We start from the raw sequence: 17,164 nt of genomic DNA, 5'->3' as shown, positions 1-17,164 counted from the left end.
CGTACAAATATAGGCGTACATAAAGGGCCCTTTGAAATCAAGGCAGTGTTACATTAAATTGGATGGATCACGAATTCATAAAGTATCATCATAATTAAACAAAAACGATCTTGGCTATTCCAGATCTCTTCATCCTCTGTTCTCTCTGCTCTCTCTTTGTTCGTTCTTCTATTAAAAGAGTCGATGGTGAAAACAGCACAATTTCATAAAATATAATTGGCTCAAGCATGTGATTTAATCTACGCTCTGCTTTTTCCTTTTCCGTTCATTTTGAAAGCTACAGAAGTCGTTTTCATTATTTTATTTCTTTCTTTCTTGTTTTTTATTTATTTTTATTCTGTCGACAAACAAGTACAATAGGGAAAGTGTTAGCTTTGACGACATTCAATGAATGAAGACTATAGCAAAAGCATAGATGCCGCTTTAAAGCATCTCAGTGTTGACGAGGGCACGTCTGCTATTCTGGAACCAAGGGGATCACCTTTATCCGACTCTTTTCAAATAACTCGCAAATACATAGAAGCAGATATGAGTGATTTTAATTTCCCATTACGTAAACAGTGCTCTACTTCCTTTTTACGGCCATTGTCCTCTTCTTCTCAGCCCAACCTTGTGGCAAAGGATGATGCTCACCTCTTCACAAATACTCCTTCTCCTTCCGTCTCGCATTCTCCACCAAAAAGAGTCAGCATGCTTGGCCAAGATATTACCGAAAATGACGAAAAATACATGAAAATGGATCCAGCTGATCTACTCCACTTTCGAAAATGGATGGTTGGATTTTGCATTGTTAACTTTGATCTGGAAATTGGACAAGGTAAGCTATATTTGCTTGTTTGTTTTTTTTTTTTGGTGATAGATGATATTGAAACATCATAGCCTTGGACTATGTCTATCCTCCAATGGATCTAAGCCTAGAAGAGCAAAAAAATATGTAAGGGAAAAAGAAAAAGAAGGGGGATTAGTGTTGTTTAATGATATCACGTATAGCTGCTTTTCTGCATTTCCAGATTCCAATGTTTTCGAAGTAGGAGATCAAATCTTTAGTATTCGCGTTAAGGCTAGCACATCTAAGTTTGCAGTTTCAGGTTTTTGTTATTGTAAATCTCTTTATAAACCCAAAGACTAATTTGTATCATCAGGACCAACGGCTGAGGCGGGATTTCTTTATGGATATATATTTTTTAGACAAAAAAAGGATTCTAGTATCAGACGTGGATATTTTCAGGTATGTTGTGGCACGAAGGAATATTATGTGTGGGAGAGGAATACTCATATGCTTAGAAAGAAATCTCTCGTCCTGCTTTCACAACATCCTTTTGTGGGGTTATTTTCAAGAATTGTGTCCATATTAGGACCAGCCTTTTTTGATACAGGTCAGCCTATGCTAGAAGCCGCTTGTATGAATATTGCACAATGGTAAGTATATACACAATAAAAAAAAAAAGAAAGAGAAAGAGAACGGCAACTCAATTAGCTCATAGGGGCTCACCAGAAGACGGAAAGGCACTCGAACTCCCATTTATGGGACGAATATTACAAGTTGAACTACCCACCTCACTAAAGCCACAGCTACTGGAAACTACGCCGTTTGATATGAACAGGTTACAGCCTGATTTGCAGGTAATGTTTATATATCTATATATATATAATGATCTAAATGGACCATCAATAGATCATGGCATCGCTTCCTGTAGGCGGATTATATTACCACTTTAAAGATATTTTGAAAGATTTGTGGCTACTGTGGGAGTTGATGTTGCTGGCAGAACCTATCGTCGTTATTGCTACTGAGCCTAGTGTCTGTAGTGAAGCTGTTGTATCCTTAGTAGATATCATTAATCCCGTATGTTTAGATGGTTATGACAGCCATGATGAATTCGCTCATTTATACATGTTTCATAGATTCCTTATTGTGGAGACTATAGACCTTACTTTACCATACAAGATTCTGATTTCAAGTGCTTTGTTAACAAGAATAAGCCTCTGTCAAGCCTTGTTATCGGCGTAACCAACCCCTTTTTTAACACCGCAGTTGAACATTGGCCAAACATTGTTAGAGTTGGACGTCAGCAACTGAGGTATAGATAATTCAAGTAAAGAAAGATTTTTTTTAATAGTAGTCTTTAGGAAACCAGATGGTACACTTAAACCTCATACGACTAAACCAGGGCTTGGTTCTAAATCTAACGTACTCTACAACTTCGTTCAGGTATTAAAGGGAATTGACTAGTGAGATAACAGACAATTCATCTTGATGTCATAGGGTGTCACATCAAAAAGAAAAGCGGTTATTTCTAAAGATAGAACACTTATCAAGATGCTGACTGAAGCATCTGTCAGAGGATATCCACCTGGTAATATGATGAATCAGCTAGTATGTAAATATATAGCTAATGACCTAAATAGATTGGGTGTTAAATAACATACTAAGAAGGCATTTTGTGGATCTGACAGAAAAGTTTCTTGTGCCTTTAAATAGATATTTTAGTACATTAATTCCTGTCAACATGTAAGGTGAACATTGATCTATTGTATATCATATTCATGTGTCATCTAAATAGATCAAGCAATGAACCTCTGAGGTTAAGGCCATTTCAAACAGATCAATTCATGAAATCACTAAAAGCGCATGGGCCACAGCTACCTTTCAAATCAACCTTTAAAACTCGCACATCAACCATAGATCCAACCAAGGAACTTTATTCACAGTTTTTAAAGTGCGGTAATTTTGCTACTTGGCTACAACAAAGAACAGCAAAGGCAGAGATAGAAATGAATAAAATGAAAAGAATATAGCGTGTGTATATTCCCCTAGACTACTGTTGCTATAACTACGACGGTAACAACTACTACTTACTTGATGTATAATGATTGTAAATACCCTTATTATATAAATAATTCTATAAAAAAAAAAGAAAGAAATATAAAACTATGCACAAAAGCCTTTGATCTTTTAGGAGGGTTTGATCGGGATTACTGCGATGATAGAACAATGTATTACCATGTCATGCATATATCATACATGTTGCTTTAAGATTTATTTCATTTGTAATAAACAGCCTAGTAAATTTCAAATCCTTTGAATGATTTTACTATCACTGGCGATACTCGAGTTCCAAGCTTCAGAAAATTTCCTATTAAAAAAGCCATTATACGATGAAGTCGCTGATCTACACGTCAAATATGCTAATTCCGAATAATTATCACTGGTGCAGACTAAGAGTATATCTCTTGGTTTCCAAGATTCCTCAAGCAGCGAAAGTAGCCCTATCTACAAGTCCAGAAAAATAAAACGATGCGTTTAGAAAGCTATGAAAGGAACATAGAGTAAAGAAAACAGTATTTTATTATTATTAGTTTCAAACTACGAATAAAAATGCGTGGCTCAGAGAGCGTAGTATCAGATCTTCCACCTCCATTTCAGCAACTATACGAGATTTGCTCCATTTATTTCTCTTCGAAAAGCGAAAGAGGCTAATTTTATGTTTAACTATGAGAATCATGTTTATTCAATAAGCTTGATATCTGTCTCTTTTGAAAAGGGTCTAATAATAATGATAATGATCGCTAACAAAATGAATTCGTCCAATAAGATTTAAAACTCTGTATCATTCAATTACCGCAGAAGGGACACAAAAGAACGTGTCTGGATTTCTGAATCCTCTCCTCATTTGGCAGGTTTCCATCATTACAAAAATATTTATTTATTTTCCTCTTTTATTTATCCTTGCTTCCTTTTTCTTTTTTCTTTTTCCCTTTCTTTGTTTTCTTATCTTTGTCCATAATAACATACTATCAACACTCCTAATGCCTACGTTTACTTCAAAAATATCAAGAATGAAATCAGTCAAATTATCCTTCAACAAAAAAAGATCCGAAGAAGAAGAGCAAAAGGATCAAAACCAGTCAGTGGAACATCCTATTTACTACAATAATAACCTGAGCACTCCTGAAATATATCAATCAACTGTATTACCTGTATCAGCAAAGAGTTTTACAGAAGCATTAAATGTTATTTCAAAGGAAGCAAAAAATACCCAATATGATGATGTCTTTGATAGCTTCTTTTTTAATGATAAACGTTGTCAACACCGAGCACTCTTTATGGCTTCCCGCTTAAAACAGAGTTTGGACATTAACCCTATTCGTTTTAGCTCACCCACATTACGTACATCAACACCGATTGCTGTCCAACCGTCTCAAAGCACACCCGTAAAAGCATCCTTAGGATCACATGCATCAATGGATGAACCTGCACTTCGAACATCACTTGATAATTATACCAAAAAGCCTACAGTAGATAGCTTTTGGAGACTGGTCACTCATAGATTATACACCTTGAATTATATCTTGTTTGTCCTACCTTCAGATTCAGAATGTCGGCGACAGTTTTTAAATAGAATTGAAGCGGATTTAGCAACTATCGGTGATGGTCAAGAGCTCTATCGAGTCGGCGGTATGGAAGCCCACTTTGCTGTCCGATATGCATTAGAGCATAAACGATCAAGACGTAGAAAAACACTTTTAGAAGATGCATTTGAAGCAGAGAGATTACAACAGTACGGCAGTTTACCAAACTATACACTCGAAGATAACAAAACTGTGAACCAAGCAAGACTCATCATCGAGCAGTGTCTAGAAAGCGAGTCAAAGTTAGGTCATGCCGAAAAAGATGCCATGTATGTATTTCACAGCTTAAGAGCTGGGTTACTGGATGCATTTGAACCACATATCGAACTAGAAGAGGATAAATCCTTACGTCACAGATTAAAGAGACTTGTAGAACAAAACAAAGAAATGACAAAACCGACTTATCAAAACCCTTTTGAAGATGAAGAATGCATAGTTACCGAAGAAGACGACTCCTCGAATGAAGATAAAAACTCAAGAGAAATTGACAGTGGGTTTTTTGATGGCTGGATTCCAACAACTACAAAAACAACTACATAAGGTTTTATACAAATGTTTTTGTGTTTGTGTATGTGTGTACAACTAATGTATATCATTTAAATATATCCCTCTCTTCCCTCCCTTTCTTTGTTCTTGTAGCTTTTTAATATAGTATTCTTTTTATCCCGTAATGATCATTCTTGTACGGAAATGCACTTGGTTCTCCCTGAATGATAAGTAAATGATGTCAGTGCTTGCCAATAAGCAGTAATGAAAGTTGCCGATATTATGCAAACATAACACCTTTTTTCTAAATATTTGCACTTGCCATGAATGTGACTTTAGAAGAACAAGATGGATAAATACTTTTACTGTCTCAACTTGGATGATACATTTGTCAAAGGAAAATAGACAAGAGAAAGAAAGGCTTATCTATGGCATAGAGAGTAACTGACGACTTTTTTTTTTAAAAAAAAAAAAAAGCCTAGTATCCCTCTTTAGGCAAGTATGATGAATACATATAAAATGCTGTCAGTCTGTCATCTTGTTTAAAAAGATACACATATACGACTTTTTTATTATAGCCTTCACAAGTGGTTTCAAGTAATTCAATTTCACAGAATTGATAAGGGGGAGGTGTTTTCAAAGTCGAAAGCCATAACGTGAAGTTCAATATTGAATCCGTTAAATATTATACCAAAAATAACAAATTCTTTTGGGCTCTTGCTACCCTGGCATCTGTTTGTTCTCAATAATTGTGTCCGCTAAATTGCAAATAAGTGTATTTAAGTGTAATTGACCAAGTGTAGTTGCAGTAGGTGGATAATATACTTGATATTTCATCAACTTCTATCAGTAAATACCTAAGGTTAACGAAGATATAATATTTAAGAATCCCTGATTTTACTATACCATTTGCCACTCTTTAATTTTACAACCTTCTAGATCATCCAACATAAATCAAGGATATACGATTAAACAGTTATTTTTATTGAAGAAAATAAAAAGACCACTATGGGTGCATTGAAACTATATAATTTCGTCCCGCCCGGGCTAGATCAGAAAGTACATAGAATCTAAAAACCCTTTTGAGATCAAAGGGAAAAACGGAAGAAAAGAAGCGAAGGAAAACGAGTAAGACGGATATGAAACAAGGACTGGGTCGCAAGAAGTTAAGAGGAGAGAGGAGGTGGTGGAAGCCATTGGAAAACTTTCGCCCTAAGTCAGGTGGTGGAGGTGGCAATGAAGGATATACACTCTTTCTGGAAATAGTGTATGTTTATATAAAAATATGAACAAATGCTGTCAGTTAACGAATTCAAAGAAACTTACAATCTGTCATAAATTGAGATGCTGTTGTCATATAAGAGTTCTTTGTTATTAGTTTCACGTATATCCACCTCCTGTAGTGTCAATATATATTTTCTTGTCAATGTTTCAGCATAATTGCTGGGATCCTCGGTTTGATAAGTGTGGTCTGTCTCATCTTTGCAAAATGAATTAAATTCCTCCTCCAATTGAATACCAGCCTTTGGTGATGGTTCCAGCTGCGAAAAGTTATCCACACCAGGATGATAGTCATTATCAGAACCCTTATTGCTGTTGCAATCTTCTTCTTCATCTATTCGGAACAGTGTAGTTCAAGCAACGTTTAATTGCAGGCACTTTTCATATTTAACTTACTGTGTTTTCTCTTTTTCGTGCTGTTAATATTCATATTGATATGATCGGACAGTCCTGCTACCATGAAAGTTATTTGCTATAAGTCCAAACTGGAAGAAGTAATTTTTACATTTATTAATGATCATAACCATGGTCCTATTGGCAGCAAGGAAGACTTTCAATAGTTGCCTGTTTCAGAGGGAACAAAAAGATACATCTTTCAGAAACTTCAAGAAGGATTTACGTGTCGAGACGTACGCTTGTCTGTTCAGCGTGAATTAATGAAATATGCTCATGATCATTTCCGTATCATTGTTGATCACCATTCCAACGCTTCATCAATTTGTGAGATTACTTACCGTGATCAACTGATAGATCCTGAATTAGTTTACAACCAGTACAAGCGTATACAAGAGAACGTATATTAGCGTTATAATGACCAACATGGGTCCATCAAAATTTGAATTGGCGAGCTTAAATCCAAGGGTTACAGTGCCTACATTGGTGATAGTTCTAACAGCAGCTACACCTTTGGATTTATGTCCCCATGACAGAAGAGCCTTTTCCTAAAGTCGTCTTACTTCTGCTTAGATGTAACCCATAAGACTACCAATATTGACCGTTGCCTTTTATATACTATCGTTGTTAGACATTCATTTACAAGCACAGGCTGTCCAGTTGCTTTCTGTTTTACGACGAACCATTCTGCAAGACCTATTATTGAATTTCTATTTTTTGTAAAAAGCCAAGGTCATGTAGACGTCCAGAAAATAACGATTGATGTCTCCAGCGTTGAGCTAAATGCTATTCAGGCCGTGTACCCAGAACCTCGAATACAATGGTGCCTCTTTCACGTCGCTCGTGCCTGGATGGCAAAAATATATCAAGACAGGCGATACCCATCAAGATTCAACTGAACGCAAAAAAGCCATCACAAGTTTGAAGTCGCTAATGTAAGAAAGAAATGCATCAGAATTTAATAGAAAGCTGCAACCATTTCTTCTTGACTTTGGGTCGTATACGCAGCTGGTGTCTTATCTTTGCATTTCATATTTCAACAATGACAATTTCAAGCCCTGAGCAAGAGCATATCAGCCCGCTATCTATACCAATATGGAGACCAGCAATTATATTGAAAGCTAGCACAATCAGCTGAAAACGACATACTTAAAAAGAAAGCAGAGCCGGAGAGTAGACAGGCTGATATCCATACTAGTGAATGATGTTGAAGAGGATTATCTCCAAAATATACAAAAGTTGATGCTAAACGTTGGTAGGATGGCCTCTGAAGAAAGAAGAAGGGCGAGGCAAATAAAAACCGATCAAATCAACCTGGAGTGTATTCCTGATATGATTACAGAAAATGGCACACCTGGAGTTTACCTAGTCCAGTCGTTCAGCAATGTAGAACTTCAGCACGAAATCACTGTAATGGAAAATGAAATGAAGAGCTGCACCTGTAACAATTTTAGGTACAATAACATTGCTTGTAAGCATATGTATCTGCTCAATCGTTTACATGCTGGAATAACTCTTAAAGATAAATTGCAAGGTGTACGTATTTGTAGATAACTCGTACAAAAATCTACTTTCATTTATAAGGGAATATCGCATCATTTGAGCAAGTAGACTCGGTTGTTCAAGTTGATGCTATTAACAATGCTGCTGAAAACAGAGTTGTTGTTACAGAAAATTCTTCTACGTCTCAAGATAATCTAACAGCTGAGATGGCTAATCTTCTTGCTACTTATCACTCTTATAGAAAATCCATACCGAGTAACAGATGAGCAAATAGCAAATATAAGTTTGGGATCAGAGATGATACTATTTGCAATTGACGAAAATAATACTAGAAGAAACAATGCAACAAACCAAAATTTTTTAACCCAAAGACGATAAAATAAAGACGTGATTTATATTCCTTCAATTTAAATTTTAAGGTTCCCTTAAGTAGCGAGGGTATAAGGGGATGCGGGGATTGCCCTCAACTATAATTGCGTCATCATGTATTTCATTGTCCGACTTCAGGCTAGAAAAAATATTATCAGCCAGCCTGAACTTGTTCAACTTTTCCTTGCTTGCTTCAGTAATTGTTACATTATGTCTTGGAATTCAAAGACTTGGTCTTGGGTTAAAAAATATTTCTCTGTCGTAAGATCTCGAAACAACTTTTCAATTCAAAGATTCTCATTTACATCGGCTAGAACCCTTTATCAACAGACGGTATGCCCGTCGTTGGCAAATTCCGTACACCTGCAGTTGGGTAATGTTGTAATGTTTAAAGTAATCAATAGAAGTTAACATTTGTACAGTTCTCGACCTGAAAAATATGTTTATCCTAAAACAAAAGCATCCAACATCAGCAACAACTATTATTTCCAACGTGACACTCGTAGAAACTACCCTCGCTTAGCTGTATACACTCAAAAGGAAGTTGCTGGTCTTCTTGAGGGAGCACCTGTCAAACCAAGGTAATAGAACATACACATGATATTTTCAACATTGTATTTACATGATCTTCACATGCAGCCTTACCCCAGAATTAGCCACTGACATTGCAACAACTCCAGAGGTTAAACCTCTTGTCGAAGTTTTGAACTCTCGTCAACTTTATTCTGCCAGCAAGCCTGCTCCTACTCCCAACTTTGGCCGTAAAGTTCACTGGAAGGCTTCTGAGGATTTCGTCCCACCCAACGATGGTAAGATATAGTTTAGTCGTTATCAATGTACCTGACATATATTTCTTTTTATAGGCTCATACTTCCCTATGAGAGTCATTACCACGTAGATATAAACAGATACATTACACTAAGAATAAAAAGCGCTTTTGTATGAAACATTATGACGATTTGCCTTTTTATGTGTTGGAGTTTAGAAAGATTAGAAGGAAAAAACCATACTGAACATTACCGTATATTGGGCATCATAAGTATGTTTGTGGCCTTTTCTTAGGTGAAAGATAGCAACTTAATATCTTTTCCAAACATGAAATCGAGAGCGATGTGATGCATAACGATAGCCAAGTAATGTATTTGTTATCCTGTCCTGAATTTTTGCCATTTACATGTTTGTGCATCTATTTCTGTAATGGGTTTATATACTTGATAGCTACAATCTCTAAAGTCAGCCTTACAGTAAAATAAGAAGCATATTGTTCCTTTACTTGTTATATTGAATGATTTGTAGATCAACACTTGTAATCATATTACTTGGTGTCGCGTGAACAGTATGATAATTTTTGCTTTGATTTCCTAATCTTCTATCAATCTTGTATATTATGTTATTACATGTGATAAGCAAGTCTATAATCTATCGAATTGATTTACTCTAACGATGTTGCCATCTGATTTCTTAAAGATTATCAATTGGATATTTGTTTAAGGAAGACACAATTATACGCAGGTGCCGCATAATCTATTTGAAACAGGGCGTATCTCTTTACAGTATCGATTATCAGTCGTTGCTTTAATAAAAGTGAAAGACAATTGAATTTACCACTGAAGTCAGAGCTTGGGACTTTCAAAATAGAGATGTTCCAATCGACACTCCACTTTAGAGTTGAAGGGTAATTTCATGCTATGTCAAAGTAACCAATAGAACTGAATACCAGACAATCGCTTGTAATGTGTGTTACAAAAAAGGAAGAATCTCCGTACTTTAGGGCCTCAATGGTGTGAAATACAACTATTTTTAGTAATTTGCGTTGTCTTTCATTGTCCTGAAACGCGCTTTCCCAGGCACAGGATAAAATTACAGCTTTGCTCAACACACTTGTTACTTTTTGATTACTGTCAATAGCAACGAATATGAGTCACGCGGCCTTCTTTTTTAATAGTAAATATAGCATAGAATGATTCTTATTTTTTTTATTTATTTTGAAAACATGCTGACAAAGATGTATGCAGTAAATCAGAATTATTCTAAGAAGCTTATTAAGGTATAATAGAACAAAATATAAAGTAACGCCATATTTATCGATTATGGATTGTGTAAAGCCTTTAGGATGCTATATCTGCCTGACAGGAGAATAGAATTTGTTACAGTAATGGCGTTCTTCAGGACCAACTTGTATTCATTACTCTTTCTTTTCCTTGTACCGCTTGTTAATCTATGTAATAGCTTAGTCTTGGTGTATTAGAATTTAGACATTGTGCTTACGTAAACACTTGGTTACACCAACTCAAAAAGCTTGTCTGCTACAGTGCTTGCTTTTGAACAAAAGAGCGATATAAACGCCTAATGGTAATCGTAATGCTTGAGTCCATACTTAAATTCGTCGTAAATACACTTTTTAAGCTTTTATGCGCGGTAATAAACTGTTTACTCACCTCTTTTAAGGCAATCTAACACGACATTATCGATTGTACACCAATTGAATTCCGTAAAAAAAAGCTTTCAGAAATATACTGAATATATATCTCCACTTATCATGTGGAATAAAGCGGGATTTAAAGAAGAATAAAAGGGCCACCCTTGCTACCTTAAGGCAAGACCGAATGGGCCAACGTACTTAATCAGAACCTGCTCAATTAATAAGTTGCTTTTTAGTGCTTTCACTGTTGTCATAAACTGTCCTACCAACCTTTCATTTTACTTTATCAGTATATAAATAGTTGTCATGGGTATTTCACATGGGAACAGTCAAAGCAACGAATTCTACAAAAAAAAAGTGAGCATATACTTGTACTACTTGAAAACATGGAGAAGGTTACATTGGTGGTCATGGAGATTGGAACATCGTATTACAAATAACCATTGAACAGCGGATCTAGAAAACAATATGATTTATAAATTTTTCTTCTGAAGACTTTACTTGAAAAGCATCTCTTTGCTCTCCATTCTTTTTTGATAATCTCTTTTTACTTAACGTCAATCATTTACAATCACTTGCTTGTTATAATTTAATGCCTAATAGCACTAATAGTGGGCAGCATTTAGCCCTTGATGAAAATCAAAATTATGTTCACGAGTATACAACACACGAGACATATCAAGATGTGGCAGCAAGAAATACAGATGCTGACTTTGAGCAGTATTATGAAAAGCCTGCAATGCCTCAGAAGAAACCATTTTACAAGAACAAAAAGTACTGGATCATCTGCTCTGTTATTACTGTCATTGTCGTCGTGGTCGTCATCCTCTTGGTTCTTTTTGTTGCCTTCCCAAAGATCGCTCAGCATACCATGAACCAATCTCGAATTGAGGTTAACGCAGCTCAAATTACGTTTGAGCCTCCACCTGGCTCTAGCTTGCAGCCCGTTGCTGGTGCTGACCCCAATTCAACGTTCTATATGCACATGGTAACGGATCTCAAGAACACTGGCCCATTCAGTGCAAATATCCAATTCAATAACGACGTGCAAGTACTATTCAATAATACCGTGCTGGGTACCATTACTCTTCCAGATACTCATATCAGTGGAGGACACGGTTCGATTGATACTGTCACACTTTTCAAGATTGCTGATGTTGCTGCCTTTTCTTCCTTTTCAAAATACATGCTAGCTAATGAAAAGTTCACCTGGACTTTGGATGGAAAAGCTCGTATCACAGCTCTTTCGAGGTAACATCAATAGAGAACTCAAAATTTGTTCAATATCTAAAGCATTCTTAATAGAACGGCTGAAGTCAGCATGAAAAAAGATATCACGCTTGAAGGCATGAATGGGTTCCCTCAGGTTAGAATCAACTCATTCCAGCTTCCTGGTGATGCTCCTACAGGCGGTATCTTGCTTGAACTTGGCACTGTACTTACAAGTCCTTCTCCAATTGGTGTACAACTTGGCCATATCGAAATGGACGTCAGTTATGATGGTGTCGACCTTGGTATTGTCAAAGCTGACAATGTGATACTTCAAAAGGGCGATAACGATATCGTCTTGAAAGGGACACTTAAATCACAAGCAAATGACCCTGTTGCTCAAGAAAAGGTCGGCAAACTCTTCTCAAACTACATTGCTGGTCTAGTCTCCAATACTACCGCTACTGGTGTTTCTGCGGCTCCTAATGGTAAAGACTCCATCACTTGGCTCTCTGAGGGTCTTCGATCTGTCGTCCTTCATGTGGCTCTTGGAGCTGATAAGCCCTTAAAGATCATGAACGCTGTTAATATGGGTTATTTAGACCTTGCTTTCCAGAGCAATGCTCCTTACTCGCCTAGTCTTCGTGCTCCTGCTGTTACCGCTGGATACTCCATGCCATTTGGGTTTGCCTTGAATATTACTGAAGTAACCCAGAATATCACTCTTGGCTTGAACAAGTCTGGTACCTTTGAACCTTTTGCTGTGCTCAATGTTCCCTATGTGCCTTCCACAAGTGACCAAAGCTCTGGCAAGCTTCAATTTGCCATTCCTCAAGGTTCTATTGCTGGTATCCCTGGAAAGGAGAGTACTTTCAACGAGTATACCTTTGGCCTGACCTCCTCTGGAAATTACACTTTTGTTGTCGCTGGTAACGCAACCACAAAGGTCAACACAACCATTGGTCCTCTTGTCCTTTCTGGCATCAACTTTGAACTTCCTACTAGCATTCACGGCTTAGAATTCTTGAACTCTTCAGCAACTGTGATCAACTCCTTGGATGTTACTGGCGGTCAAAGCGACTACTTGGAATTGGCCATCAACGTTACCATTAATAATCCCTCTGACTTCAGCATTGCTACAGGAGATGCTTCCTTTGACATGATTGCAGCTTCTACTCAACTTGGTAAAGTCATCCTTCGTAATCTCACCTTGAATCGTGGTGCCAATACTATCTTGGCTGCTGCTCAGTTTGACCCCAAATCATCCCAAACTGGTCAATCGCTCTTGAGCAACTTTGTGATGGGTCAAGACAACACAGTTGAGATACAAGGCAACGCAAACTCTAGCTCAATAGTGTCCTTGGCTGAAGGTCTTAGCGTTATTTCACTCTCCTCTCAACTTCCTGGTCTGAAGGTTGCTCTCATCCAGGGATCCTCACTTGTTGTACCTCCTAATGCTGCTAATGATGGAATGGTCAATGTCAAGGTTTCTATTGCCAATCCTTTTAGCGCTGGCATGACCATTACTAAGGTGACTTCAGCTGTTACTTATAACGGCATGCCTGTTGGAAATATCGACCAAGACATTAGCAATAACCCTATTGTTATCCCTGGTAAATCCACTGTCCAATCTGGTGACCTCTCTATGCAAATGAATATCGAGCCTGGAGCTGTTGCTCTATTACTTCGTACACTTGCCGTCAATGCCAACTTGAATACTCGTCCCTTAGACGCCTTGCTGACCGTTGGCGGCTTCAGTATTGACGGCCAAGAACAAGTTTCTGCTGACCCAGAGTTATTCAACGGCTTTAACATCTCCAGTTTTGTCATGGATGCCATGAAGATCTTGAAGGTCGACCTTACACTCGCTTCTTCTCTGAAGATTGGACAATATGACAACACTCTTACTTTCTCACAATCTGCTGTTCAAACCTCAACTGATTCTACGGTTACTTCTCTAATTCCTATTGTTGGTCAAAAGATTGTTCAGCAAATTGTCGATGCATCTGTTCTCGCTTTTGATTCCATCATCATGTCCGAGCCTACCGAGTCTAGCTTCAAGGTCCAGATGAAAGGCTCAATTACCAAGACTGGCCCTATGGCTGCTTCTATTAGTTTTCCTACCCCCTTGACTGTGTCATGGCAAGGGAAGGTTCTTGGCCACGTATCCATGCCTACAATCGAAGCTAAGCCTGGTTCTGGTGCTACTTTTGATGTCAATGGCGAGTTTAGTATTGCTGATTCCGGAAGTATGACCGCCTTTGCTACCTACATGATCAACAATGGAAACTTTGAATGGGAGATTACTAGCGATGATGTTAATGTTAACGCCTTGGGCTTTACTTTTGGAAAGATTAAAATGCACAAGTTTGTCACTCTTTCTGGCGCCAACGGCTTCAAGGATGCAGTCAAGATCAACAAATTTGATCTTCCTAGAAACAATGCCAATAATAATGGAATCGTTATTACTGTCGACTCTGTAATCTCCAATCCCAGTCAAGTTGGTTTCAATTTTGCAAGCGTAGCTTTCGACAGCTACTATAAAGATATCAAACTTGGTCCTCTCAGATCTGTTGGAGCAGCTGTCTTTCCTCCTAAAGGCAGCAACGGCATGAACATGGAAGGAGAGCTTGTCAAACAAGATTCAGAAAAGGGCCTCGCTGCTGTCACTGAAGTGTTTATGAACTATCTGAGTGAAAAAGACTCTATCTTGACTGTCAAGGGTGTCTCTGCCTCTGGCCCTAATGGTCCTGTGTCTTGGCTTTCGACTGCTTTCAAGACTTTGGAGATTAAAAATGTTGTTCTTCCTCGACCTACAACAAAGCCTAATCTCATAACCTCTGTCAACATGAACGATCTTCAAATGGACTTTACAAAGAATCCTTTTGCAGCTCCTGCCGGTTCTAAGGATGTTGTAGCTAAAATCAATAGCCCTTTTGCTTTCCCACTTGGTATCTCCTCAATGAACATGAAGGTGGACGCTACCTCTGAAGGACAAAAGGTTGCCAACTTGGACGTGCCTAATGTGCCTGCGACATCAACACCAGATAACGTGGTTCATGCTGGATTTAGCGATGTTCCATTTAAGGTTTACTCTGGAGCCGAAGCTACATTCACTAAGTTTGTGGGCGGCCTTACGTTACTTCCCAAAGTTGGTTTTGGTTTAGCTGGTGTAGTCAATTCAGTGGCTAATACTGCTATTGGTCCTATTCATCTGAATAACATTCCATTTAATGTCGAGACTTCATTGAATGGTAAGCAAATACAGTATATAACTTTAATATATTTCATACTAACTAGGATTGATTAGGATTTGCTGGCTTTGGCGGTACCTCAGAAATTCTATCCTTAAAGGTTGTTGGTGGCTATCCTACGTATATCGCAGTTGAACTCGTTATTGCCTTAAACAATCCCTCCAACATCACAATTACAACTAATGATCTTACCTTTGATGTTGTCATGGATGCCACTGGTTCTTCCATTGGCTCGGTTACTTTATCCAAGCCAACTATCCTCCCTGGTCGCAACGAGATGAAAGCTAATATGAAAATGACTGGTACGGATCTTCTTTCTTTGTCAAGGGCTCTCACCAACTACCTAACTGGACAAACGACTGCATTAACTGTCAAGGGTACCGAAAAATCTACCGATATTATCCCACTTCAGCCAGGTCTTTCAAAGGTTCAACTCAAGACAAATATGGTTGGCATTCCCCCTTCTCTTGTGGTTGAAAGTCAAATGCAACTTGCTGGTTTAACTTCAGTTAACATTTGGGTCAAATTCTATAATCCTCTTGATACCGTTTATACAGTTGCTGCTGTTGATACCTTGGCTTACTTTACAGACAAAACTGGTAAATATCAACTACTTGGCACCATCCAGGGTGCGTTTAATCCTGCTGTCACTGTCCCTCCCAAAGGAACTGCTATTAGCGAAAACCCTGTTACAATGAAGCTTGCCAGTTTGGGTGTGGGTCTCAGTTTTATAATGCTTCCCGAAGACCAAAAGAAGGTTGATCTTATACAAAATGTTACTGTCGTCGTTGGCGAAGGCTTCAAGGGTGGGATGCATTACGAGCAAAAGTCTGTCCCTGTAGTAAATAGACCAGCCAGCGCCGAAATTCAAGCCATGGTTAATTCCATGCTAAGTTCTGCTGCTCCTTCCTCTGGCATTTCTTCTGCTACTTCTACCGTATTGCCCACAACTACTGCTGCAACACCAGCTGTAACTATGACTGCTACACCAGAAACGACAGTAGAGCCTTCTTCAACAACTACAACCGCTGCTTCTCCTAATGCCACTACGACAAAGGTTGAGCCAACCACTTCTTCCAATACTACACCTCAGGCAACAACACCAGCAGCAACAGTGGAAGCAGCTTCAAACGATAACAAGCCTTCCGATACGAACAGCACTCCCTCCTCAGGCACTTCTAACTCAGGTTCATCTCCTGTAGCTAAAGAATTTGTATGGCCATTCTAACTTTAAAATATATTTTACCTACACCTTATGATTAATTATTAATAAAGGCTTTTTTTTTATTTTATTAATCCTAATGAATGCATTTTGAAACCATCAAATAACTTATTTTGCAGAATTGGCCCTACAATGACTGAAAGGGTAAACAGCGTGATGATTACGAATATGATTTATTTTGCGCCTATAGCCAACGGCTGTAATTCATGCTCATGAATAATTAGCTGAGCCGTCTGCTTTTTCTTATTTGAAGCATCATTTTTTTACAAGAGTTCTGTAAAGTAATACATGTAGCATGTATCCTAATAGAGACACAGAAAACCAAATCCAAGAATTCGTCTGTGTATGTGCATAATGAAAGTTGCATAATATCTCCCGGTACAAGTGGGCCCAGGACAGTTTATGTTGCGATTATTATACAAGTTCAGCTTCTTTTCCTGACTCATACTATTTTTCTAAACACGAGAGAAAGTTTCGTTGAGTGATGTTTCATAGTTAAGGAATATATTATTATTATTTTTTTTTAATCGCATAACAGGTGATTCAGATGCCAGCAATAGGCTCAAACCGGGTTTCACCGATTAAGCTGGCCTAAAATAATTATCCATTGTG

At 37.9% G+C, this 17,164-nt stretch overlaps 6 protein-coding genes across 6 annotated transcripts; 5 read left to right on the top strand and 1 right to left on the bottom strand.

Annotated features, from left to right (window-relative positions):
* The first annotated feature begins 274 nt into the window (after positions 1 to 274).
* RHIMIDRAFT_276148 (DUF1630-domain-containing protein) lies at positions 275 to 3,226 on the top strand. The gene is made up of 12 exons (XM_023612602.1): positions 275 to 817; positions 880 to 934; positions 991 to 1,088; positions 1,143 to 1,228; positions 1,289 to 1,419; positions 1,485 to 1,623; positions 1,676 to 1,846; positions 1,906 to 2,081; positions 2,131 to 2,212; positions 2,267 to 2,357; positions 2,410 to 2,512; positions 2,565 to 3,226. Exons 1-12 carry the CDS (start codon positions 388 to 390, stop codon positions 2,797 to 2,799), a joined length of 1,797 nt encoding a protein of 598 aa, XP_023468472.1. The 5' UTR covers positions 275 to 387; the 3' UTR covers positions 2,800 to 3,226.
* A 509-nt stretch (positions 3,227 to 3,735) lies between these two features.
* Positions 3,736 to 5,375, top strand: RHIMIDRAFT_276147 (uncharacterized protein). Its single transcript, XM_023612601.1, has one exon. The coding sequence runs from the start codon at positions 3,811 to 3,813 to the stop codon at positions 4,951 to 4,953; it is 1,143 nt and encodes a 380-aa protein (XP_023468471.1). The 5' UTR covers positions 3,736 to 3,810; the 3' UTR covers positions 4,954 to 5,375.
* Positions 5,376 to 6,221: 846 nt separating this feature from the next.
* RHIMIDRAFT_249684 (uncharacterized protein) lies at positions 6,222 to 6,610 on the bottom strand (the record flags this gene model as incomplete). The annotated part of the gene is made up of 2 exons (XM_023610646.1): positions 6,222 to 6,514; positions 6,577 to 6,610. 2 exons carry the CDS (start codon positions 6,608 to 6,610, stop codon positions 6,222 to 6,224), a joined length of 327 nt encoding a protein of 108 aa, XP_023468470.1.
* Positions 6,611 to 7,833: 1,223 nt separating this feature from the next.
* On the top strand, positions 7,834 to 8,450 carry RHIMIDRAFT_276142 (uncharacterized protein; the record flags this gene model as incomplete). The annotated part of the gene is made up of 1 exon (XM_023612600.1): positions 7,834 to 8,450. The coding sequence occupies one exon, from the start codon at positions 7,834 to 7,836 to the stop codon at positions 8,125 to 8,127; it is 294 nt and encodes a 97-aa protein (XP_023468469.1). The 3' UTR covers positions 8,128 to 8,450.
* Positions 8,451 to 8,629: 179 nt separating this feature from the next.
* Positions 8,630 to 9,777, top strand: RHIMIDRAFT_311979 (uncharacterized protein). Its single transcript, XM_023614772.1, has 5 exons — positions 8,630 to 8,706; positions 8,760 to 8,818; positions 8,868 to 9,026; positions 9,085 to 9,254; positions 9,309 to 9,777. The coding sequence occupies exons 1-5, from the start codon at positions 8,656 to 8,658 to the stop codon at positions 9,341 to 9,343; spliced, it is 474 nt and encodes a 157-aa protein (XP_023468468.1). The 5' UTR covers positions 8,630 to 8,655; the 3' UTR covers positions 9,344 to 9,777.
* Positions 9,778 to 11,483: 1,706 nt separating this feature from the next.
* RHIMIDRAFT_213171 (uncharacterized protein) lies at positions 11,484 to 15,947 on the top strand (the record flags this gene model as incomplete). Its single annotated transcript, XM_023607239.1, has 3 exons — positions 11,484 to 12,118; positions 12,161 to 15,246; positions 15,387 to 15,947. Coding segments are annotated over exons 1-3 (4,158 nt in total), but the record flags the coding sequence as incomplete, so codon positions are not given.
* Between the last annotated feature and the right edge of the window lie 1,217 nt (positions 15,948 to 17,164).

The sequence above is a fragment of the Rhizopus microsporus genome (assembly GCF_002708625.1).
Source record: "Rhizopus microsporus ATCC 52813 unplaced genomic scaffold scaffold_4, whole genome shotgun sequence".
NCBI classification, from domain to species: domain Eukaryota; kingdom Fungi; phylum Mucoromycota; class Mucoromycetes; order Mucorales; family Rhizopodaceae; genus Rhizopus; species Rhizopus microsporus.
This window is presented reverse-complemented; position numbering and strand designations above follow the sequence as displayed.